Below are 27,994 nucleotides of genomic sequence, written 5' to 3' on the forward strand. Positions count from 1 at the left end.
TATATATACTATAGGAAGTGCAACCCCCACGTGAATAGGGAGGGAACTAAGGGTGCTGTCATGGGCCTCCGAAAAATGCTGCTACCAGTAAGTAGCTTAATGCTTTATTCGGACTCCCATGACAGCACTACGAGAGAATTACAGAGATGTAAACTACCTTAGGGAGGGACTATAGCCTGTAGCACCCTTAACCCGAAGGTGAGATCAGAAGAGAACCCCAAGTCCAACCTATAGTGCTTGAAAAAGGTGGAAGGGGATGACCACGTAGCCGCCTTACATATCTGGTCGATGGAAACTCCAGATCTTTCAGCCCAGGATGTAGCCATGGCCCGGGTGGAATGTGCCCTCAGATTCTGCGGAACAGGACTTCCACCTGCAGTATAAGCCAGAGAGATAGCCTCCCTAATCCACTTCGCTAACGTGCACTTTGACACTCTAAGACCTTTCCTGGGACCTTGGAAGGATAGAAACAAAGCCTCCTCTCTCTTCCAAGCATCAGTGACTGATATATATTCTAAGAGACATCTCCTAACATCTAACGTATGGAGTAACTCTTCTTTGGAATTAGAAGGATTAGGGAGAAATGATGGTAGAACTATCTCCTGAGATCTATGAAAATCTGAGGCCACTTTCGGTAAATAAGCTGGATCTGGTCTGAGGACTACTCTGTCCTGTAGAAACTCTGTATAGGGGGAGAGCCTAGAAAGAGCCTGTATGTCTCCTACCCTACGAGCAGATGTAATTGCCACCAAAAATGCTGTTTTGAGGGATAGTAATTTAAGTGAGGCTGAATGTAAAGGCTCAAACGGTTCTTTAGTCAAAGCAGAGAGGACTAGATTGAGATCCCAAGGCATTGACCTATTCCTGTGTATAGGTCTGGACCTACTAGCTGCTTTGATGAACCTTGATACCCAATAATTACCAGCAATGTTACAAGAAAATAGGGCCCCTAGGGCTGAGACTTGTACTTTTAGCGTACTCGTGGATAGATTTAGCTCTAGCCCTCTCTGCAGGAATTCTAGAATCTGGTTAATTGGTAAACCCTCTTCGATATTAAAATTTGAAGAGGCCAGAAACTTCCTCCAAGTTCTAGAGTAGATCTTAGTTGTTATGAGTTTTCTACTCTTCATAAGGGTATCAATGAGATTTGGAGAAAATCCTCTGTTTTTTAACAGTGACCTCTCAAAGACCATGCCGTCAAATGGAGACCCTTCACTTGTGGATGGTTGATCGGACCTTGATGAAGTAGGTCCGGGATGTCCGGCAGTACCCAGGGGTCTTCCACCGACATGGTCCTGAGCCAGGAGAACCAAGCTCTTCGGGGCCAGAACGGAGCGATCAGTATGATTCTCGCTTGATCCTCCCTTATCTTTCTGACCACCAGAGGCAACAGGTTTAGCGGGGGGAACGCATAAGCCAACCGGAAATCCCATCTGATCAGGAAGGCATCCACTGCCAGCGGATATTCCCTGGGATTCAAGGAACAGAATATTTTCGTTTTTCTGTTGTCCTTGCTGGCAAATAAGTCCACCTCTGGATGACCCCACCTGCGGACAATTTGGTTGAAGATTTTTGAGTTCAGAGACCATTCTCCTTGTCTTAAGGTGTTTCGACTTAGAAAGTCCGCCCTTATATTTTCCTTCCCTTTTATATGCACTGCTGTTAAAGATAGAAAATGGTTTTCCGCTATCCGGAGCAGGCGGTCCGCTATTTCCATCAGGAACTTGGAGCGTGTTCCACCTTGGTGATTCACGTAGGCCACTGCCACCTGGTTGTCGGAGAGGATTTTGACATGGTGACCCTGTAGATACACGAGGAGTTCCTTAATTGAGAATTCAATTGCCATCAACTCCTTCTGATTGGAAGAGGCTGATGTTTGGGGGTCCCATAGACCCTGGACTACCACGTCACCCATGTGAGCCCCCCACCAAGTGGGGCTGGCGTCTGTTGTGATTACCCGAGTCACCTGAGTCACCCAGGGAACTCCTGCTGACAGATTGTCTTCCTCTAGCCACCATCTAAGAGATGTAAGAACCCCTGGACTCAATGTCATCTGACCCTGCAAGGAACCCTGTAAGACCCTATCATAATGTAGTACGTCAAACTGTAAAGGCCTGGAGTGGAACTGGGCCCAACGGACGGCGGGGATACAGGAAGTTAGGGAACCTAACAAAGACATAGCCTGTCTAAGGGTCATGGATGGTTTATTAATTGCTTTTAACACCTGTTGTTGGATATGAAGCAATTTACCAGGCGGAAGACAGCATTGTTGGGACTCGGAATTTAACAGCAGCCCTAGGAACCTCTGGGTCTTTAGGGGTTGCAATCGGGATTTATCATAATTTATGATCCAGCCCAGATTTTCCAGTTTAAATATAGCTGTTTTAACCTGAGCCAGGCAATGGTCTACTGAGTTCCCCACTATTAGGAAATCATCCAGATAAGGAACAATGAGAATATCGGATTCACGTAAGTGCGCCATAACCTCCGCAACTACTTTAGTAAATACCCGGGGAGACGTTGAGAGGCCGAAGGGAAGGGCTCTAAATTGAAAATGGCGAACAATACCTCCCATAGACACCGCCACACGTAGAAACTTCTGGAAGTTTTCGTGGATAGGAACATGATAGTATGCATCCTTTAAGTCCACAACTACCATGAAGCAGTGTTTAAACAACATCTTTATTGCAGAACTGATTGACTCCATTTTAAACGTGTTATTAACCAGGTATTCATTAAGGGATTTAAGATTGATAATAGTCCTGAACGACTTGTCTGGTTTTTGAATCAAAAAAAGAGGAGAGTAGAATCCTCTTCCTCTCTCTGACTCCGGAACCTCAATCAGTACATTTTTACGGCATAAAGTCATGACCTCTGACTCTAAGGCCGTCTGCTCAATAGTGGAGGAACGCAAGGGGGTTAGCATAAACTTATCACGAGGCCAATGAACAAATTCCAATTTTAGGCCTTCCGATACAATACCTCGGACCCAGACACTATTCGTGATGTTAGTCCAAGCGGAAGAGAAGGTTGACAATCTCCCTCCCACAGGGATTGCTAGTCATTGGTCTGGTTTCTTACGTTCTTTTGAGGAACGGCGAAACATGTAACCCGTACCTCTCCTGCGTCTATCCTCCCATCTAAAATTTTCTCTAGAGGGTGAGGATGCGCGCTTCCTTCCACGACCAAATCTCCTTCTGTTAAATGGACGCCGGTAAGAAGCTGATGACAAATTAGGAAATTTCTTCTTATCATCTCCAGCCTTTTCGAGCAGCTCATCCAAGGTTGGCCCAAAGAGCGTTCCGGAAACGCTCAGTGAGCGATGCAGGACGCCGGGAATGCCCAGCAGTGCTCCGGACGGCGCTCCACTTCCGACGCCGCAACCACACCACCGCACCTCACTGCCGCCGTCTGCTCAGGGGGGGGAAATGAAACTTACCAACGCCGGCTTCCGGAGACAAGGAATCCTCCGGACCCTGCTCCCTGCTGCCAACGCCACTGACGTGCAGTCCAGCCTGGACCACCGTGGCGTCTCCAGGACTTTCCGCACCGGTCGAGGTAGGAGACCCCCCCGCTACCAGATTCGACCGGCCGGCCTGGGCTCCTTACGAGAAATCTGTAGGATCCTGTCCCTCCAGGAACAGGAAACCAACTGATGCATGGGGAGAGGTGCCGCCCTTTTGTATCTGTAGGTTTCCTGTTCCTGAAGGGCGGATCCCCTCTCTCGTAGTGCTGTCATGGGAGTCCGAATAAATAAAGAATTAAAATAAAAAATATTGATATATTTACCTCTCCGGCGGCCCCTGAACTCAGCGTGGGTAACCGGCAGGCTTCTTTGTTCAAAATCAGCGCTTTTAGGACCTGAGAATCACGTCCCGGCTTCTGATTGGTCGCGGGCCGCCCATGTGACCGCCACGCGACCAATCACAAGCCGCGACGTCACCGCAAGCTATTAATGCGCTCATTTTTAAAAATGAGCGCGTTAATGACTTTCAAAGACGTAGCGGCTTGTGATTGGTCGCGTGGCGGTCACATGGGCGGCCCGCGACCAATCAGAAGCCGGGACGTGATTCTCAGGTCCTAAAAGCGCTGATTTTGAACAACGAAGCCTGCCGGTTACCCGCGCTGAGTCCAGGGGCCGCCGGAGAGGTAAATATATCAATATTTTTTATTTTAATTCTTTATTTTACACATCTCTATGTATCCGATACCGATACCCGATACCACAAAAGTATCGGATCTCGGTATCGGAATTCCGATACCGCAAGTATCGGCCGATACCCGATACTTGCGGTATCGGAATGCTCAACACTAGTGACGGTACCTTAACACAGGTAATTTATTATTTACTTTAAAACAGGTTGGTTGTATACTGGTTGTCATGGACTGTTACCTGTATGATAATACTGGAGCCAGGTCACCAGCTGCCCATCTTTTCTATTGATGCAAAAGAAACTGTAGTAGCTTCTGGAAATTGGGTTATAGAGGACAGATGTTTTGACACCAATTAGGCTGCATTCTCATGTGACTGTTTTGTCACTGTCTTGTTGCAGCTTTGTAAAACAATGAACAAAAAACAGGTAGCATGCATATGAATACACCTATGGAGTTTGTTAAATAAATCTCCTGATTATAGCAATATGTATTCTCTATTTTAAAATGTTTACAATCTATAAAACATGGCACTACTGTGCACAAAGGGAATATATATTTTCTGTGTATTATTAACTGAGAGAAGATAAGACCCCTGTCTGTGGTGGTGTCAAAGCTAACTGAGCCTAAAATACCAGATTTACTTCCCTTTTACTTTATATGTAATAATAATAATAATATAATAATAATAATAATCTTTATTTTTATATAGCGCTAACATATTCCGCAGCGCTTTACACACATTGTCATCGCTGTCCCCAATGGGGCTCACAATCTATTTGTGACATTTATTAAATAAACTAAAAAAAAGTGTAATATTTATCAAACACCTTTGTAACCACTAAAAATGTGATTGATCATCCAAAGATTTTGTAACAAATTACTCTTCAGAAATTTCTTTGAAATGGATTTTCCGTCATCAACTGCTATTGTTAGAATACTTTGACCCAGACCTGGGCAAAGTGCGCCCGTGGGCCACATCCGACCCTCTGGCTGTTCCAGTCCAGCCTGCCACCAAGACAACTGAGGGGCTGAAAACAGTGGCCCACGGGCCGCACCATGCCCGCTCGGTTGTTGTCTCCACCCGCTAGCACGTCTGCCCGCTGTCTCCGCAGTCACTGCAGTCACTCTCCATCCACACTGACTGCATTGGTGGAGGGGCCTCCGGCCACTTCCTCCACCAATCAGCATGTGAAACAGCTGACGCAATGATGTCATGTTATCGCATCAGCTGTGTACTGGGGTGAGTCAGCGCATCGGAGACAGAAGCAGAGCAGAGCATCATTGGAACAGGAGAAAGTTGAGCATCTGTTTTTTTCTTTATTTATGTGTATGAGATGTTTGGTTGCACATGGGGAGGCTGTATCGGTCTTATCATGGGCATGGGGAGGCTATATGGGTCTTACCATGGACATTAGGAGGCTATATGGGTCTTCTCATGGACATAGGGAGGCTATATGGGTCTTATCATGGACATGAGGAAGCTATATGGGTCTTATCATGAATAATGGGAGGCTGTATGGGTCTTATCATGGACATGGGGGGCTATATGGGTCTTATGGACATGGGGAGGCTATATGGGTCTTATTGACATGGGGAAGCTATATGGGTCTTATCATGGACATGGGGGGCTATATGGGTCTTATTATGGACATGGGAAGGCTATATGGGTCTTATCATGGACATGGGGAGGCTATATGGGTCTTATCATGCACATGGGGAGGCTAAATGGGTCTTATGGACATATGGAGGCTATATTGGTCTTATGGACATAGGGTGGCTATGTGGATCTTGACATGGGGAGGCTATGGGGGTCTTATCATGGACATGGGTAGGTTATGAGGGTCTTAACATGAACATGGGGAGGCTGTGTGGGCCTCATATCCTGACCATAGGGAGGCTGTGTGGGCCTCAGATGATGGACATAGGGAGGCTGAGTGGGCCTCAGATGCTGGCCCTGGAGGGGCTGTGTGGGCCTCAGATGCTGGACATGGAGAGGCTGTGTGGGCCTCAGATGATGGACATGGGGAGGCTGTGTGGGCCTCAGATAATGGACATGGAAAGACAGTGTGGGCCCCAGATGCTGGCCCTGGAGAGGCTGTGTGGGCCTCAGATGCTGGACATGGAGAGGCTGTGTGGGCCTCAGATGATGGACATGGGGAGGCTGTGTGGGCCTCAGATAATGGACATGGAAAGACTGTGTGGGCCTCAGATGCTGGACATAGGAAGGCTGTGTGGACCTCATATGATATATTAAAGGAACTGTATTCAGGTTCTAATGGTATATGGGGGATGTTAGCATACTTAATTCTGCTCAATATTAAGTGATATAACTAATCTTAAAGGGAACCTGTCACCCCCAAAATTGAAGGTGAGCTAAGCCCACCGGCATCAGGGGCTTATCTACAGCATTCTGTAATGCTGTAGATAACCCCACGATGTATCCTGAAAGATGAGGAAAAAAAGGTTAGATTATGCTCATCTTTCCCGGCGCCTGCGCACTGCAGTACTTTGCTCTGCCCTCAACAGGGCAGAAAAAGTACCACGCGCTGGAGCCGCAGCGTGAAGACAAGACGAGGACGTCATCGTATGAAGATGGGAGGCCCCGGACCGGACCGCGATGACCATCCGACCGGACCGCAGCAGGACCGCCCCTGGGTGAGTATAATCTAACCTCTTTTTCCCATCTTTCAGGATATATTGGGGGCTTATTACATTACAGAATGCTGTAGATAAGCCCCTGATGTCGGTGGGCTTAGCTCACCTTTGATTTTGGGGGTGACAGGTTCCCTTTAATATAGTTATTTTAATATAATAATGATAATATGTTGATATTAATATTGAGAAGAATTAATTTCGGCCTTTTGGTTCGGCCCTCCATAACAGTCATTGTCTCTCGAGTGGCCCCTCGAGAAAATTACCTGCCCACCCCTGCTTTCGCCTGAAATAGCCTTTTGTTTTCTAAAAGGATTCATTGCTGTAATTTTTATCTTGTACAGTGTATTGTCCAACATATGACAGAATGCTACAGCTAGAACTGAAATAATTATAAAAACAATTTTGTAAAAATTCATCTTTTTTCCACAATTATTTTTTTACTTCTACAAAATTAAAGTATCTCTCCTGTGCTTTTACTTTAAATGAGTTTTATGGTACCAAAATGTTGATGACCTTTCCTTAGCTTAGATCGTCAATACCTGATTATTGGTGTTGTGACATCTGATACCCCACCAGTCAGTTTTACCAATGCCGGTGGCAACCAGATGTGATCAATTGTGGAGCTCCACAACATAACTCTGTCAACTGCATACTGCACACGCTAAGGTACTTCACATCCACCCCTACTCAGATGAATATGGGTGGATCTGCAGTACCTTGGTGTGGCAGCTATGCAGTTAATGGAGCTGCTCTGGTCTGCAACTGATCATATCTGGTTGCTGCAAGGCCCGGGAATAAAAGATCTGTGGAGGTGTTGGATGCTGCACCCCTACCGATCTAGTATTTATAACCTAAGCTAAGGATTGGTAATCAATGTAAAAGTACCAGACAATCCCAATAAAGCTACTGCCTAGCTAAGAGGTAAAAAATATTTGCAATTCAATTTCTAAGGAGAATAACTATTTTATTTTTGTTTTCCTTGGTGCTTGTTCTATGGCTAATTGGAGCTCATCTATATTATCGCAATGCCTAGAGGGAGCCTGTGGTAGTCTGAAACACACCTCCTTATTTTATCATTGGCTCATACTGATGCTTTCTTCCTTCCTTCTCTGGCTTGCCCTCTCAGTTTGACTGCTGTGTATAAACACAAAAGCAAATCACCAGCTTATGAAGAAGTCATTACACAAAGGGTTGCTTTCTATAACTTTAAAGGTAGAATTACTATAAGGTACAAGCTGAGGCCGGGATCACACATGCAAGAAACACGTCCGAGTCTCCCATGTGAAATCCAAGCTCTGGCGCCGGCACTCCAGAGCGGAGCGTGCGGTCGCATAGCAACACATGGAGCCGCACGCTCCGCTCTAGTGTGCCGGCGCCAGAGCTTGGATTTCACATGGGAGACTCGGACGTGTTTCTCGCATGTGTGACCCCGGCCTAACAAACCAATACTGAACGAGGGGAATTATTGTGCAACGCATACAACGAAGGCAGTGAACCTTAGCAGGGGGAGCCTGAAAGTCACTTCAACTACTTATTTTGTTTTATCTTTTCTGAATACTAAAAAGCAGAATTAGGGCAACTCAATATTATCACAGTGTGAATGGTAGCATAGAAATCTCACAGACCACCAGCTTTTATATTAATGCTTTGCCCAGGCAGTTCTTCTGTTCAGACAGCATCTATTAGAATAGATGTTATGTTACGGCTATAAACTTGGCAGTTGTTCCACTTTAAATAAATGGCTATAAATCAGAGTAGCCAAAACATAGTGTAAAACCATGAGCACATTTTCTTTCATTCTTAATCGCAATTAGCATACTCACAAAGAGAATAGGATCAGCACAAATATTAGCATATGGTTTAGCTTGACGAGATTCGATGTATTTTTCCAAATTTCGTGTGCTAACTATATTTATGCTATTTTGTCAGTATGCTAATTGTGTGTTACAATAAAATTTGAATAACAGTTTAACACTATGTTTCGGCTTCTCTGATTTATAGAGAATGATATCCTTTATTTGCAGAAGAACATCTTTGGCTTTGAAAACACCAGCCAAATGTAAAGCCATAATCCAGCATCTGTTCTAATGTATGCTGCCTGATTGAAAAAACTGCTGGGGCGAGGCATCAATACAATAGCTGGTGGTCTGTAAGTTTTTTATGAAACTTTTTAATCTGCGTAAGGCTACTTTCACACTTCCGTCTTTATAAAGACGTTGCAATGCCTCGTTCTGTGCAAAAAACGCATCCTGCAAAGTTGCCCGCAGGATGCGTTTTGTGCACATAGACTTGTAGTACCGATGCATCGTGACGTATGGACATATGTTCCATACGTCGTGCACTGGATGTGTCGGTAATTGGCAGAACATCATCACAAAAAAAGTTCAATGTAACGCTTTCTTGTGCAACGCGTCCGCGCATGCGCGGCCGAAACTCCGCCCCCTCCTCCCGGGAACTCATAATGGGCAGCAGATGCATCTGAAAACTGTGCACTATTTTGCACAACGTCCGTCGGTACAACGGCGACAGCCCCGTACCGATGGAAGTGTGAAAGTAAGTGTTGAGCGCGCCTAATTTTGTTTTATTTCTTTGTGGACTTTCTCCTCCTATATTTGATGAGCTCCACTGAAAATTTGTTAAAGAGGCTTTGTACTGTATGGGCATTACTTTAGACTTTTCTTGGGACTTTTTATTACATTTATTGTAGCATTTTTGCATCTCTTATTTATTGTGCTCTGATTATTTTATGATCATATTGTTTCTGAGTATATTTACTAAAAGCATGTTATGTAAGAAAAATTACCTCTTTGAAAAGTAATTTCCAGATTGGCTCAATATCAACTTCAATCACATTGGGTCCACAAATAGATCGTCTAAATAAAAAAAAAGTAGGAGTGATCAAAAATTATGTTAAAGGTAAAATATTGTAACAATTTTTGTAATTAATACAAAGTAGAGATTTTAATTTTTAGATTCATCATTAACCCCTTCCTGCAAAAGGCATAACTATAAATCCATACTGCAAGTAGTAGTAATTGGGCATACAGAAAAAAAAGAGAAGAAAATCCAGCACTCTTAAGAGAAGAAAAATAGATGTATGAATAAAAACACCTTTATTAATAGAAAAAAATCAATTTAAAAAAGTCAGATGGAGATGAAAATAAAACTGACGCGTTTCGAACACAAAAAGTGTTCTTAGTCGAAGCTGCGAGTAAGCTACAGGATCCATGCACCTAGGCCTTAAAGAGCTGGCTCTTCTCGTACTTCTTCTCTAATTAGGCATACAGTTATACGCTAGGAATGGCATGGGCATAGGAGCTGTGCCATCTGCGGCAGGATCTGGCTGTATACACAGCTAATCTCTGCATGAGGTCCTGGAACCAGAGCTAACTCTGATCCTGGAACTGTGAACCCTCTCATTTCGCTGTCAGTAGTAACAGTGGCATGTAAAAGTGTAGCAAAGGGAGTTCGCTCCCCTTTTAGCCCATTGACGTCCCTGGAGCATGATCACGGGGTCGGTTTACTATGGCAACTGATCATCCTAACATTGGTCTCATACTTCAGTCTATCAGATCTTGCATGGAGGCAGGGTCAACAAAGCTACTTGTCAGTCAAATGCTGGAAGGCTCGGTAGTGCATTTATCAAAGAACCACATGTTGAAATTATTTTGTAGTACTTAAAGGACAAGTATGGTAAATATGGTAAAAAAAAGTTTACCTATAAAGTAAAAATAAAGACAAATACAAAATTACAGTTTTAATAAAAATAGCTTAGTTTGTGGAAAAACAACCCCCCAAAAAAGCGACACATTTTTTATATTGCCACATTTGTATTAATCTGTGCAATAAAACTGTATGATTTATTCCAAACACTGAACACCTTAAAAAAGACAATAAATACTATGCCATAATTGCTATTTTTCTTTATATTGCCGCTAAAACAATGATTAAAAAGTTACATGTATCCCAAAATAGTATCAATAAAACTACCACACATTATGCAAAAACGGAGACTCCTCTGTGAATAGAAATATGAATAAGTCTCGGCTTTCCGAATGATTGTTTTTTAAATTATTTTTCTTGTGCAAAAGTAAAAACGATCATAAAAACAATATACATTGGCTATCACTGTAAATGTATTGACTTGCAGAATAAAGTTCACATTTCAACTATACTGCATGGAAAAATCTATAAAACTAAAATTAAATAAAAAAAATCAGATTTATCGTTTTTCATTCATACCTACTGCAAAAAAAAGTAATCAAAAAGTTGTATGAACCCAAAAATAGTGCAAGTGAAAACTATAGCTTGTCCCATAGAAACAAGCTCTTATACAGCCATGAATATGGAAAAATAAGAAAAATATGGGTATCAGAATACCGTAACCAAAAAAATAATTTTAAAAAGTTGTGTCTACTGCAAAAGTAACAAAACAGAATGTATAATATATAAAACACAATACATACATTTGGAATTGTGATTGTATTGACCAGCAGAATAAAGATTGCTGTTTTATTCAACTTGCATCTCAAAAGTGTAATAAAACATGCTAAAAAAATCATATATGCTGTAAAATGGAAACAATGAAAATTACAGTTATTCATACAAAGATAAGCTGTCAAAATATGAAACACGAAACAAATACTTTTTTTAAAGACTGTATTAATTGTACAAAAATTATAAAACATAATTAGAAACTATAGCATTCAAGAAATGTAATATCCCCATAATGATACTGACCTACAGAATAAAATTAACAGTTTATTTGTGCAGCACAGTGAATACCGTAAAATTTAAAATGCAAAAAAAGTGGCAGATTTGCTATTTTGTTTTTATTCCTTCCAATAAAAAGTTAATAAAAGTCTCTTGACAAGTTTCATGTATCCTACATTGAAGCCATTAAAACCCACTCCGAAACAGACCAACTTCTCTTATGACAATATCGGCGAAAAGATTTAAAAAAACCCTGAATAAATGTTTTGTTATACAGGCCAAAACTGGATAGCATGCGCTTAAATAAAATCTGTGAAAATATTCTTCAGTTTTTAAACATTGCTTTTAGGAAGTTGAAAAATTATTAAAATAAGCTCATTATGCCAAAGGAAATTTGGACCATCATCAACCTCAAGCAAATGGCAAGTTTTTCATTTCACAATCTTTAACAATAATCTGTTATCCCACTTATAAAAATGCATATTTTACCTACAAAATTGTCAAAACACCTATGAGCCTAATGTTAAAAGATTTTTACATCTACACTATTAACTTGCAAACTTTCATATATACAGTACCTTTCTATTGAAAAAGCAAATAAAAAAAGAGATGCACTCCTCATATAATGGTTATAGGGCCCAGTAAACTGAGCGTTTTTGTTCTCGGAGTTCTAATAATAATCTTTATTGTTATATGGCGCTAACATATTCCGCAGCTCTTTACAGTTTGCACACATTATCATTGCTGTCCCCGATGGGGCTCACAATCTAAATTCCCTATCGGTATGTCTTTGGAATGTGAGAGGAAACCGGAATTCCCAGAGGGAACCCACTCAAACTCCTTGCAAATGTTGCCCATGGGTGGATTTGAACCCAGGACTCCAGCGCTGCAAGGCTGCCATGCTAACCACTGAGCCACCATGATGACCCTAGGAAAAGTATTTTCTTAAGTAATATATTCCTCCATTCTTGAAAAGCTGTGAAATGAAGATGGGGAAAGATCCTCTTTTCTGTGACATTTGTGCCAGCACTCCTGTCGCATAATTGCTTCCCTCAGTTCCCATGCTGCATTGCTGCTCAGTGACATACAGTGCTTGGTTTAGCCATCAGGAGCAGGTGCACTGCAGAGGGGACTTCACTTTATGGGTATCCATGCCCATGAAATGGCCGAGCTGAGTATGTCAAGAACTTAGCAACACACATCTACTGGAGGGAAAGCAAGAGCCATGGGTGGAAATTACTGGGAGCAGCATGAGGCCCAAAAGAGTCAGAACCAGGTAATACTAGAGATGAGCGGATAAGACAAAATTCAATTTCTCGAAATCATGTAAATTTTAGCAGGAAATTTGAATTTCAGCAAAGTAATTCTCCACAAATTGAATTTTTATCATAATAGATGTAAGATGTAAAAAAAAAAAATTCTAATACTCACCTCTCCTTTCACTTGCGCCGCCACATATAAAGCTTACTGTCTGCTGTCCAGATCGCCACCATTACGGTCCGAATCTTCTTACCCCCCATTCAGTATAATTATATTTACTCTAGACAGAGACTTCTGGCTGTGACAAGATCTCAGATGTCCCTGTACGCTGGGCTGATGAGGCACACATCATGATGTCATATTGTTATGATTTATGTCAATGCACAGAGACCTCTGATGTCTGGTCACAGACAAAAGGACCCGAGGAACCACAGATGGTGGGAAGTGTTAGAGGCCAAGACTTCCCTGCTGTATGGGATAAATTGCATACACTGTTTGACTCTCTGGTCTCCCATCCAGGCCCAGCCACTGGGTCAACTGCTTAGCATAGACAGTGGTCCCAGCATCTTGTTCAGGCTCCGGATACACGTGTGGTTATTACTGGCTCTCCAACTAAAGCCTATGGTAACTAGTGGTAAACAGAGTCAACCCCACTCTCTGGAGACTATGTCCAGGAATCACCTTAATGAGCATGTCTGTGGTATGGCGCCTTGTCATTGGTGCTTGGATGCTTGGATGTGGCAGCTCAGGATTGGCCCATGGGCGATGCCCCATCCGAATGGGTGAGAGAGTTTGGGGTTAAACCTGGTGCACAAAGTGCTTTCAACAAAGCATGAGGGTGTGCTAACGTCACTTGTGTTTGGTGTATGTGTGAGTGGATATGTTACCTCTCTGTCTGTGCATTTTGTGTGTTGAGCAAGGTAATTGCTACCAGTGGGACATCAGTGATCTGTGTCAGCATCTGCTCAGGGCTGGCCCTGTGCTATGAGAATTTTGGCACCTCTTGAGAGGAGATTGTGTGAATTCAGGGCTGGCATCAAGCCATTAGAGTTCCGGCTCCTCCCGAGAGGAGGTTTGCTGTGTGTTCTCGCTGACTGTGAGTTCTTGCTATCTGTTTCCATCCCGTGTGTATGCTATACTTTCCTGTGAGGATAACAGGGTATTGCACCACTGAGCAAGTTCAAACCATGTGTTTTTTCATAGGAGTTTAAAGGGATTTTGCACACTTTCTATTTTCCCTGTGCCCCTCGGTGGTTATGTGGCAACCCAGTGTCCGGTTGCCACGTTGACATTGCCTCCCTCGGAAGGGTGATGTCATGCATGGAAGCAGGAAGAGATCCCCATGCCAGGTAATACATAGCATGCATCACAATCCCTGCTCCAGGCCAGAAGGGGGAGCTGTAGACCCGATTTCTGGAGAGCTGCTCTCACTTTGGTCAGGAGGAGGGGTCAGGGTAGTCTGTTAGGGAGTTAGTCTGAGGAGAGGATAGAGAGAGGAACAGAGAGAAGGGCTTTTGGGAATTGCAGCTGTGTCAGAGCTGACCCTGGAGTGGAGCGCTGACAAGAAGGATGCCAGCGTCCTTGACTGTGCCGGTGCTGTACACCCCAACAGCCAAATCTGGAGGGCAGGGGACTGTAAGCTCCCTGGCCACACCGAACACCCGGAGGCACCACAGAAGACCAAGAGCCCAGGACTGCCAGTAAAAAGGCAGTGATAGGCTTGCGCTGTCTGCCATACAGGACAAAGCCAACACGCAGGAGAGGGCCTCAGTTTAGTTACAGGCAGCAGCAGTGGCGGATTATAATGAGGTCAATCTGGATTGACCGCCGCTATCAGGGCATTACTGCCCTGACTGGCATATGGGCCTGGTGGGCAGAGGGGGCCCACATCAGGCCCCATCTCATCTGCTCACTGGGGCCCCTACCGGCGCTGTGGCAGTTTAATGCTATGTGGCAGTTTAATGCTATTGACGTGCGGGCGCATGCCCGCACGTCAATAGTTAACAGCCGCACGTCGCCGGCGTCTGATGAAATTGTCAGACGCCAGCGAGTGCACGCTGCTGGAGGGAGCTTTGCCAAAGGAGTGCGGACAGGTGAGGAGAACTAGGTTTTTTTTGTTATTGTGAACAGCAATCCGGGGGGCCCGGGCCAGAATGCTGGACACTGGGGGCAGAGATGCTGGACACACTGGGGGAAATATGCTGGACACACTGGGGGCAATATGCTGGACACACTGGGGGCAATATGCTGGACACACTGGGGGCAGGATGCTGGACACACTGGGGGCAATATGCTGGACACACTGGGGCAGAATGCTGGACACACTGGGGGCAATATGCTGGACACACTGGGGGCAATATGCTGGAGACACTGGGGCCTAATGCTGGACACACTGGGGGCAATATACTGGAGACACTGGGGCAGAATGCTGGACACACTGGGAGAAATATGCTGGACACACTGGGGGCAATATGTTGGACACACTGGGGGTAATATGCTGGATACCCTGGGGGCAGGATGCTGGACACACTGGGGGGCAATATGCTGGACACACTGGGGCAGAATGCTGGACACACTGGGGGCAGGATGCTGGACATTGGGGGCAGAGATTCTGGACATTGGGGCCAGAGATGATGGATACTGGGGTCAGAGATGCTGGACATTGGGGGCAGAGATGCTGGACACTGGGGGCAGAGATGCTGGACAATGATGGCAGAGATTCTGGACACTGGAGGCAGAGCGGCTGGACACATTAGGGGCAGAGATGCTGGACACATTTGGGGCAGAGATGCTGGACACTGGGGGCAAAGATGCTGGACACACTGGGGGGCAGGACTGGAGACAGATGGGGCAGGATTGGAGATATGGGCAGAATGTAGATACAGGGCATGATTGGAGACACGGGGCAGAATGCTGGACACACTGGAGGCAATATGCTGAAGACACTGGGGCAGATTGCTGGACACACTGGGGGCAATATGCTGGACACACTGGGGGCAATATGCTGGAGACACTGGGGCCTAATGCTGGACACACTGGGGGCAATATGCTGGAGACACTGGGGCAGAATGCTGGACACACTGGGAGAAATATGCTGGACATACTGGGGGCAATATGTTGGACACACTGGGGGCAATATGCTGGATACCCTGGGGGCAGGATGCTGGACACACTGGGGGGCAATATGCTGGACACACTGGGGCAGAATGCTGGACACACTGGGGGCAGGATGCTGGACACACTGGGGCAGAATGCTGGACACACTGGGGGCAATATGCTGGACACACTGCGGGCAATATGCTGGAGACACTGGGGCCGAATGCTGGACACACTGGGGGCAATATGCTGGAGACACGGGGGCAGAATGCTGGACACAGTGGGGGCAATATGCTGGAGACACTGGGGCAGAATGCTGGATACACTGGGGGCAATATTTTTGAGACACTAGAGGCAATATGCTGGACACACTGAGGGCAATATGCTGGAGACACTGGGGGCAGGATGCTGGAGACATTGGGGCAATATGCTGGAGACACTGGGGGCAATATGCTAGACACACTGGGGGCAATATGCTGGACACATGGGGGCAATATGCTGGACACACTGGGGGGCAATATGCTGAACACACTGGGGCAGAATGCTGGAGACACTGGGGGCAATATGCTGGAGACACAGGGGGCAGGATGCTGGGCACACTGGGGGCAGGATGCTGGACACACTGGGGGCAGGATGCTGGACACACTGGGGGCAGAATGCTGGACAAACTGGGGGCAGTATGCTGGACACACTGGGGTAGAATGCTGGACACACTGATGCAGATTGCTGGACAGAGTGGGGGCAATATGCTGGATACACTGGGGGCAATATGCTGGAGACACTGGGGCCTAATGCTGGACACACTGTGGGCAATATGCTGGAGATACTGGGGCAAAATGCTGGACACACTGGGAGAAATATGCTGGACACCCTGGGGGCAATATGCTGGACAAACTGGGGGCAATATGCTGGATACACTGGGGGCAGGATGCTGGACACACTGGGTGGCAATATGCTGGACACACTGGGGCAGAATGCTGGACACACTGGGGGCAATATGCTGGACACACTGCGGGCAATATGCTGGAGACACTGGGGCAGAATGCTGGACACACTGTGGGCAATATGCTGGAGACACTGGGGCAGAATGCTGGACACACTGGGGGCAATATTTTGAGACACTAGAGGCAATATGCTGGACACACTGAGGGCAATATGCTGGAGACACTGGGGGCAATATGCTGGACATACTGGGGGCAGGATGCTGGAGACATTGGGGGCAATATGCTGGAGACACTGGGGGCAATATGCTAGACACACTGGGGGCAATATGCTGGACACATGGGGGCAATATGCTGGACACACTGGGGCAGAATGCTGGAGACACTGGGGGCAATATGCTGGAGACACTGGGGGCAGGATGCTGGGCACACTGGGGGCAGGATGCTGGACACACTGGGGCAGAATGCTGTACACACTGGGGGAAATATGCTGGAGACACTGGGGCAGATTGCTGGACACACTGGGGCAGGATGCTGGACATTGGGGGCAGAGATTCTGGACATTGGGGCCAGAGATTCTGGATACTGGGGTCAGAGATGCTGGACATTGGGGGCAGAGATGCTGGACACTGGGGGCAGAGATGCTGGACAATGATGGCAGAAATTCTGGACACTGGAGGCAGAGCGGCTGGACACATTAGGGGCAGAGATGCTGGACACATTGGGGGCAGAGATGCTGGACACTGGGGGCAAAGATGCTGGACACACTGGGGGGCAGGACTGGAGACAGATGGGGCAGGATTGGAGATATGGGCAGAATGTAGATACAGGGCATGATTGGAGACACGGGGCAGAATGCTGGACACACAGGAGGCAGTATGCTGGAGACACTGGGGCAGATTGCTGGACACACTGGGGGCAATATGCTGGACACACTGGGGCAGGATGCTGGACATTGGGGGCATCAGGCCCCATCTCATCTGCTCACTGGGGCCCCTACTGGTGCTGTGGCAGTTTAATTGTATGTGGGAGTTTAATGCTATTGATGTGCGGGTGCGCGCCCGCATATTAATAGTTAACAGCCGCACGTCGCCGGCGTCTGATGAAATTGTCAGACGCCAGCGAGTGCACGCTGTTGGAGGGAGCGTCGCCGAAGGAGTGCATACAGGTGAGAAGAACTAGGTTTTTTTTGTTATTGTGAACAGCAATCCGGGGGGCCCGGGCCAGAATGCTGGACACACTGGGGGAATTATGCTGGACACACTGGGGGCAATATGCTGGACACACTGGGGGCAATATGCTGGACACACTGGGGGCAATATGCCGGAGACACTGGGGTATAATGCTGGACGCACTGGGGGCAATATGCTGGAGACACTGGGGCAGAATGCTGGACACACTGGGGGCAATATGCTGAATACACTGGAGGCAGGATGCTGGATACACTGGGGGCAATATGCTGGACACACTGGGGAAGAATGCTGGACACACTGGGGGCAATATGCTGGACACACTGGGGGCAATATGCTGGAGACACTGAGGGCAATATGCTGGAGACACTGGGGGCAATATGCTGGACACACTGGGGGCAGGATGCTAGACACACTGGGGGCAATATGCTGGACACACTGGGGCAGAATGCTGGACACACTGGGGGCAATATGCTGGACACACTGGAGGCAATATGCTGGACACACTGAGGGCAATATGCTGGAGACACTGGGGGCAATATGTTAGACACACTGGGGGCAGGATGCTGGACACACTGGGGGCAATATACTGGAGACACTGGGGGCAATATGCTAGACACACTAGGGGCAATATAATGGACACACTGTGGGGCAATATGCTGGACACATAGGGGCAGAATGCTGGAGACACTGGGGGCAATATGCTGGAGACACTGGGGGCAATATGCTGGACACACTGGGGGCAGGATGCTGGACACACTGGGGGCAGAATGCTGGACAAACTGGGGGCAGTATGCTGGACCCACTGGGGAAGAATGCTGGACACACTGATGCAGATTGCTGGACACACTGGGGGCAATATGCTGGACACACTGGGGGAAATATGCTGGAGACACTGGGGCCTAATGCTGGACACACTGGGGGCAATATGCTGGAGACACTGGGGCAAAATGCTGGACACACTGGGAGAAATATGCTGGACACACTGGAGGCAATATGCTGGACACACTGGGGGCAATATGCTGCATACACTGGGGGCAGGATGCTGGACACACTGGGGAGCAATATGCTGGACACACTGGGGCAGAATGCTGGACACACTGGGGGCAATATGCTGGACACACTGCGGGCAATATGCTGGAGACACTGGGGCCGAATGCTAAACACACACTGGGGGCAATATGCTGGAGACACTGGGGCAGAATGCTGGACACACTGGGGGCAATATGCTGGAGACACTGGGCCAGAATGCTGGACACACTGGGGGCAATAGTTTTGAGACACTAGAGGCAATATGCTGGACACACTGAGGGCAATATGCTGGAGACACTGGGGGCAATATGCTGGATACACTGGGGGCAGGATGCTGGAGACATTGGGGGCAATATGCTGGAGACACTGGGGGCAATATGCTAGACACACTGGGGGCAATATGCTGGAAACATGGGGGCAATATGCTGGACACACTGGGGGGCAATATGCTGAACACACTGGGCAGAATGCTGGACAAACTGGGGGCAGTATGCTGGACCCACTGGGGAAGAATGCTGGACACACTGATGCAGATTGCTGGACACACTGGGGGCAATATGCTGGACACACTGGGGGAAATATGCTGGAGAAACTGGGGCCTAATGCTGGACACACTGGGGGCAATATGCTGGAGACACTGGGGCAAAATGCTGGACACACTGGGAGAAATATGCTGGACACACTGGAGGCAATATGCTGGACACACTGGGGGCAATATGCTGCATACACTGGGGGCAGGATGCTGGACACACTGGGGAGCAATATGCTGGACACACTGGGGCAGAATGCTGGACACACTGGGGGCAATATGCTGGACACACTGCGGGCAATATGCTGGAGACACTGGGGCCGAATGCTAAACACACACTGGTGGCAATATGCTGGAGACACTGGGGCAGAATGCTGGACACACTGGGGGCAATATGCTGGAGACACTGGGCCAGAATGCTGGACACACTGGGGGCAATAGTTTTGAGACACTAGAGGCAATATGCTGGACACACTGAGGGCAATATGCTGGAGACACTGGGGGCAATATGCTGGATACACTGGGGGCAGGATGCTGGAGACATTGGGGGCAATATGCTGGAGACACTGGGGGCAATATGCTAGACACACTGGGGGCAATATGCTGGAAACATGGGGGCAATATGCTGGACACACTGGGGGGCAATATGCTGAACACATTGGGCAGAATGCTGGAGACACTGGGGGCAATATGCTGGAGACACTGGGGGCAGGATGCTGGGCACACTGGGGGCAGGATGCTGGACACACTGGGGGCAGGATGCTGGACACACTGGGGCAGAATGCTGTACACACTGGGGCAAATATGCTGGAGACACTGGGCAGATTGGTGGACACACTGGGGCAGGATGCTGGACATTGGGGGCAGAGATTCTGGACATTGGGGCAGAGATGATGGATACTGGGGTCAGAGATGCTGGACATTGGGGGCAGAGATGCTGGACACTGGGGGCAGAGATGCTGGACAATGATGGCAGAGATTCTGGACACTGGAGGCAAAGCGGATGGACACATTAGGGGCAGAGATGCTGGACATATTGGGGGCAGAGATGCTGGACACTGGGGGCAAAGATGCTGGACACACTGGGGGGCAGGACTGGAGACAGATGGGGCAGGATTGGAGATATGGGCAGAATGTAGATACAGGGCATGATTGGAGACACGGGGCAGAATGCTGGACACACTGGGGGCAATATGCTGGAGACACTGGGGCAGATTGCTGGACACACTGGGGGCAATATGCTGGACACACTGGGGCAGGAAGCTGGACATTGGGGGCATCGGGCCCCATCTCATCTGCTCACTGAGGCAGTTTAATTGTATGTGGGAGTTTAATGCTATTGATGTGCGGGTGCGTGCCCGCACATCAATAGTTAACAGCCGCACGTCGCCGGCGTCTGATGAAATTGTCAGACGCCGGCGAGTGCACGCTGCTGGAGGGAGCATCGCTGAAGGAGTGCATACAGGTGAGGAGAACTAGGTTTTTTTTGTTATTGTGAACAGCAATCCGGGGGGCCCGGGCCAGAATGCTGGACACACTGGGGGAATTATGCTGGACACACTGGGGGCAATATGCTGGACAAACGGGCAGAATGCTGGACACACTGGGGGCAATATGCTGGACACACTGGGGGCAATATGCCGGAGACACTGGGGTATAATGCTGGACGCACTGGGGGCAATATGCTGGAGACACTGGGGCAGAATGCTGGACACACTGGGGGAAATGCTGGACACACTGGGGGAAATATGCTGGACACACTGGGGGCAATATGCTGGACACACTGGGGGCAATATGCTGGAGACACTGGGGTCTAATGCTGGACACACTGGGGGCAATATGCTGGAGACACTGGGGCAGAATGCTGGACACACTGGGGGAAATATGCTGGACACACTGGGGGCAATATGCTGGATACACTGGGGGCAGGATGCTGGACACACTGGGGGCAATATGCTGGACACACTGGGGCAGAATGCTGGACACACTGGGGGCAATATGGTGGAGACACTGAGGGCAACATGCTGGAGACACTGGGGGCAATATGCTGGACACACTGGGGGTAGGATGCTAGACACCCTGGGGGCAATATGTTGGACACACTGGGGCAGAATGCTGAACACACTGGGGGCAATATGCTGGACACACTGGAGGCAATATGCTCGACACACTAAGGGCAATATGCTGGAGACATTGGGGGCAATATGATAGACACACTGGGGGCAATATGCTGGACACACTGGGGCAGAATGCTGGACACACTGGGGACAATATGCTGGAGACACTGGGCCAGAATGCTGGACACACTGGGGGCAATAGTTTTGAGACACTAGAGGCAATATGCTGGACACACTGAGGGCAATATGCTGGAGACACTTGGGGCAATATGCTGGATACACTGGGGGCAGGATGCTGGAGACATTGGGGGCAATATGCTGGAGACACTGGGGGCAATATGCTAGACACACTGGGGGCAATATGCTGGAAACATGGGGGCAATATGCTGGACACACTGGGGGGCAATATGCTGAACACACTGGGCAGAATGCTGGAGACACTGGGGGCAATATGCTGGAGACACTGGGGGCAGGATGCTGGGCACACTGGGGGCAGGATGCTGGACACACTGGGGGCAGGATGCTGGACACACTGGGGCAGAATGCTGTACACACTGGGGCAAATATGCTGGAGACACTGGGGCAGATTGGTGGACACACTGGGGCAGGATGCTGGACATTGGGGGCAGAGATTCTGGACATTGGGGCAGAGATGATGGATACTGGGGTCAGAGATGCTGGACATTGGGGGCAGAGATGCTGGACACTGGGGGCAGAGATGCTGGACAATGATGGCAGAGATTCTGGACACTGGAGGCAAAGCGGATGGACACATTAGGGGCAGAGATGCTGGACATATTGGGGGCAGAGATGCTGGACACTGGGGGCAAAGATGCTGGACACACTGGGGGGCAGGACTGGAGACAGATGGGGCAGGATTGGAGATATGGGCAGAATGTAGATACAGGGCATGATTGGAGACACGGGGCAGAATGCTGGACACACTGGGGGCAATATGCTGGAGACACTGGGGCAGATTGCTGGACACACTGGGGGCAATATGCTGGACACACTGGGGCAGGAAGCTGGACATTGGGGACATCGGGCCCCATCTCATCTGCTCACTGGGGCAGTTTAATTGTATGTGGGAGTTTAATGCTATTGATGTGCGGGTGCGTGCCCGCACATCAATAGTTAACAGCCGCACGTCGCCGGCGTCTGATGAAATTGTCAGACGCCGGCGAGTGCACGCTGCTGGAGGGAGCATCGCTGAAGGAGTGCATACAGGTGAGGAGAACTAGGTTTTTTTTGTTATTGTGAACAGCAATCCGGGGGGCCCGGGCCAGAATGCTGGACACACTGGGGGAATTATGCTGGACACACTGGGGGCAATATGCTGGACAAACGGGCAGAATGCTAGACACACTGGGGGCAATATGCTGGACACACTGGGGGCAATATGCTGGACACACTGGGGGCAATATGCCGGAGACACTGGGGTATAATGCTGGACGCACTGGGGGCAATATGCTGGAGACACTGGGGCAGAATGCTGGACACACTGGGGGAAATGCTGGACACACTGGGGGAAATATGCTGGACACACTGGGGGCAATATACTGGACACACTGGGGGCAATATGCTGGAGACACTGGGGTCTAATGCTGGACACACTGGGGGCAATATGCTGGAGACACTGGGGCAGAATGCTGGACACACTGGGGGAAATATGCTGGACACACTGGGGGCAATATGCTGGATACACTGGGGGCAGGATGCTGGACACACTGGGGGCAATATGCTGGACACACTGGGGCAGAATGCTGGACACACTGGGGGCAATATGGTGGAGACACTGAGGGCAACATGCTGGAGACACTGGGGGCAATATGCTGGACACACTGGGGGCAGGATGCTAGACACCCTGGGGGCAATATGTTGGACACACTGGGGCAGAATGCTGAACACACTGGGGGCAATATGCTGGACACACTGGAGGCAATATGCTCGACACACTGAGGGCAATATGCTGGAGACATTGGGGGCAATATGATAGACACACTGGGGGCAATATGCTGGACACACTGGGGCAGAATGCTGGAGACACTGGGGGCAATATGCTGGAGACACTGGGGGCAATATGCTGGACACACTGGGGGCAGGATGCTGGACACACTGGGGACAGGATGCTGGACACACTGGGGGCAGAATGCTGGACAAACTGGGGGCAGTATGCTGGACACACTGGGGTAAAATGCTGGACACACTGATGCAGATTGCTGGACACACTGGGAGCAATATGCTGGACACACTGGGGGCAATATGCTGGACACACTGGGGGCAGGATGCTGGGCACACTGGGGGCAGGATGCTGGGCACACTGGGGGCAGGATGCTGGGCACACTGGGGGCAGGATGCTGGACACACTGGGGGCAGGATGCTGAACACACTGGGGCAGAATGCTGTACACACTGGGGGAAATATGCTGGAGACACGGGGCAGATTGCTGGATACACTGGGGGCAATATGCTGAAGACACTGGGGCAGATTGCTGGACACACAGGGGGCAATATGCTGGACACAATGGGGCAGGATGCTGGACATTGGGGGCAGAGATGCTGGACATTGGGGCCAGAGATGCTGGACACTGGGGGCAGAGATGCTGGACATTGGAGGCAGAGATGCTGGACACTGGGGCAGAGATGCTGGACAATGAGGGCAGAGATGCTGGACACTGGAGACAGAGCGGCTGGACACATTAGGGGCAGAGATGCTGGACACATTAGGGGCAGCGATGCTGGACACTGGGGGCAGAGATGCTGGACACACTGGGGCAGAGAAGCTGGACACATTGGGGGCAGAGATGCTGGACACTGGGGGCAGAGATGCTGGACACACTGGGGGCATGACTGGAGACAGATGGGGCAGGATTGGAGATATGGGCAGAATGTAGATACGGGGCATGATTGGAGACACGGGGCAGAATGCTGGACACACTGGGGGCAATATGCTGGAGACAATGGGGCAGATTGCTGGACACACTGGGGGCAATATGCTGGACACACTGGGGCAGGATGCTGGACATTGGTGGCAGAGATGCTGGACATTGGGGCCAGAGATGCTGGACATTGGGGCCAGAGATGCTGGACACATTGGGGGCAGAGATGCTGGACACTGGGGGCAGAGATGCTGGACATTGGGGGCCGAGATGCCTGACACTGGGGGCAGAGATGCTGGACACTGAGGGCAGAGATGCTGGACATTGGAGGAAGAGATGCTGGACACTTTGGGGGCAGAGATGCTGGAAACATTGGGGGCAGAGATGCTGCACACTGGGGGCAGAGATGCTGGACACTGGGGGCAGAGATGCTGGACACACTGGGGGCAAAGAAGCTGGACACATTGGGGGCAGATATGCTGGACATCGGGGGCAGAGATGCTGGACACACTGGGGGCAGGACTGGAGTCAGATGGGGCAGGATTGGAGATATGGGCAGAATGTAGATACAGGGCATGATTGGAGACACGGGGCAGAATGAAAGACATGGGGCAAAATTGGAGACAGATCGTGCAGGATCATGGGGCAGGATGGATACAATGGAGACTGATGGGGCAGGATGGGGAGATCATATGGGGCAGAATGGATACTCATGAGGGCAGGATGGGAGAACATATGGCTGGAGCCAGGAATGAGATACACGGGGCCAGGATGGGGGATATTATTATTACCATAGGGGCTAATTAAGGGATATTATTACTGCAGTGATGTATTTATTTTATTTTTTGAGGACACTGTTTTAAATGGGAGGGCGGTCCTGTTACTGCGTAGAGTGACACTATTTTGCCTCTTTTTCTTCATGTAGTGTTATGTAGAAGTTGGGAAAAATTGAGTAATGTGTTCTGCAAGCGGAGCTCGAGATAACTGTGTTTTTTCCTGCAGAGACGAGTCCTGGCTGGATGAAGTGATCGCGGTCTGTTCTGAATGAAAGATGAAGGACTTCACCTAGAGATGTCACTTGTGAATCAGTGTGTTACCTATACACTGAAACCAAACACTGTATACTATATACAGAGGTTTGGTAAAGTGATGAGTGGTATATGAACACACCCAAAAGGAAGGAATCAATGTACTCAGTTCGTTTGCTAGAGAAGCGGTTTGCAGCGTTTGTATGGAGAATGTGTCACATAAGTTGAACCTTAAGGGTATGTGTCCACGTGCAGTAAACGCTGCGTGTTTGACGCTGCATAGGGATGCAGCGTCAGACACGCAGCGTCCAGATGTTACAGCATAGTGGAGGGGATTTAATGAAATCCCGTCTCCACTATGCGTGGTAACACGCACGCGGCGGCCCTGCGACTCCGGACATGCTGCGCGTCTTTTCAGATCGCAGCATGTCCGTATATCTTGCGGCGACGCTGCGTCGCCGCAAGATATAGCACAGGGCCCTATGGTGGGGAGCGATGATGCCGGATGTGTGCTGTGAACACATCCGGCATCATCGCGTCCCAGAAAGGGGGCGGGGCTTACCGCAGAGCGGCTAAGCCGCTCCGGCGATACCGCCGGCCATCCTGATCGTGGACACATACCCTAAGTGACTGCCAGGAAAAGCAGCGCTTTTTTTTTTACCTATGCCAGCCATATGTGGGTTGGTAAAATGGTGGGCAGGTGCCCGTCATCTTCTTGAATTCGCATGGCGTAAATTCCAAACCAATCCTTACTCTGGAGAATACATATTTTTGTAAAATTCAGAGTATAATTCAATTTTACTAGAATAAATTCGCCCATCATAAGATCCTCAGTTTTAGTTAATAAATATCCAAATGAGAGTTACTCTTTAAAAACAAATAATAATAATAAGAAGAATCACTTCTATGTTACGAAATATCCTAGCTTATGGTAAGTATGGTTCATAATAAAAAATAAACTTGTTTAGTTACCTGATGCTCTGCTCTCCACTTGTTAACCCAGAAGCAAATTTCGTATGAATGTCGTAACAGGTAAGGTTGTCCTCAAGAACTCTGCAGTACAAGTATATGGTTCATAAACATTAAAGTTTTATAAGGTGAATTATGAACTGATATGTAGTCTGATTGTATGGAGACCTGTCTATACTCACCCTGCTCTTCGAAACTGTTGTTCATCTTGATCCCAAGCATAACATACTTTTTGGACTTTGATCAGCTTGACCTGTGAAAGTCAATGAGAAGAAATTCAAGCCCTATTTTTTTAACAAGATTACCCATAGTAAATGTCTAGTCAAGATGATTGACATAATTTATTAATCTCTTTGCCAAAACATTACTGACACAGCATAATTGTTAGGAAAAAGGAGTCATGGCTTGTACTTTTCCTCTTATTTAGTAAAGGTATCTTGCCCACTGTGATATATGCAGAGAAAAGTAGGTGTCCATCTGAAATAGTTTGTCATTGTATTCCATTCATTAATTTTGCTGCAGTTCAAAAGCAAAAAAATGCATATGTAATAATCTTTACCACAAATGACAAACATAAAACATATCTAAACACTGTGACTAGAGTACACTTGGAAAAGACAGATCATTTATGCAACATAAGTGCTAAAATCTTGCATAAATTTCCAATTTTATACATTTTTCTAATTTTGAAATGGGAGTAAGATGTCATAATAGATACAAGTGTATGGCGTGAGAATGCGCCCCCTCCCCCCCCCCCTAGTCGGGAGGATGTATAACTCATACATACCTTCTGGTGCCAGGTCAGAAACTGTCAAATTTCCGCAGCTCACAGTGTGTGCACTGGGGGGATTCATAACTCTGCAGTCACTCAGAATGACTGCAGACTTATCGGTTTTGACCGGACAACCTCTTTAATGCTTCAACCAATACGGTCTGATTTTACAATCAATAGCAATAATCTTTTTGTACACAATACTGAAAATTATTATTTCTCCATTCAGTGCGGTCTTTATTCATACTTATATAAGAGATTAGAATTGTATTCACTATTCTCATCAGAAAGGTGTAAATTGGACAATGCATAAATACAATATTTTATTACTGTAGAAAAAAAGACTTGAACTACACATCCAAATAAATTGTTTTATTGCAGCTAAGCAAAATAAATTAAGCTCTTTGTTAACATTGTAATCAGAATATATAAAGTCCACTGCCACGTCATTGAGAGACTATCCATGGGTCCCAATAGGCCTAATGCCACCCAGTGACCACCATGACACCACAACAGCAGGGGTAGCAACCCATGTGCCCCACATTAGATATACTAGAAGGCAAAGCCCCAATGGCACCAGTAAAAGATTATAAATTAATTCTTACAAAATGTTATGTACTAATACTAACATATAAAATCATTCATAAAATATTGTATAA

At 47.9% G+C, this 27,994-nt stretch overlaps 1 protein-coding gene across 1 annotated transcript in view; it reads right to left on the reverse strand.

The window, feature by feature from the left end:
• The window catches only part of LOC138638127 (probable cation-transporting ATPase 13A4), a 79,311-nt gene that overhangs the window by 48,285 nt on the left and 3,032 nt on the right, over positions 1-27,994 (reverse strand). The window contains exons 4-6 of the mRNA XM_069727158.1: positions 26,746-26,816; positions 26,567-26,647; positions 9,614-9,683 (exon numbers count right to left, since the gene is read on the reverse strand). Of these exons, the coding sequence (XP_069583259.1) occupies positions 9,614-9,683; positions 26,567-26,647; positions 26,746-26,816 (222 nt within the window). The remainder of the gene's footprint in view (positions 1-9,613; positions 9,684-26,566; positions 26,648-26,745; positions 26,817-27,994) is intronic.

This window comes from Ranitomeya imitator, chromosome 5 (genome assembly GCF_032444005.1).
Source record: "Ranitomeya imitator isolate aRanImi1 chromosome 5, aRanImi1.pri, whole genome shotgun sequence".
Taxonomy (NCBI): domain Eukaryota; kingdom Metazoa; phylum Chordata; class Amphibia; order Anura; family Dendrobatidae; genus Ranitomeya; species Ranitomeya imitator.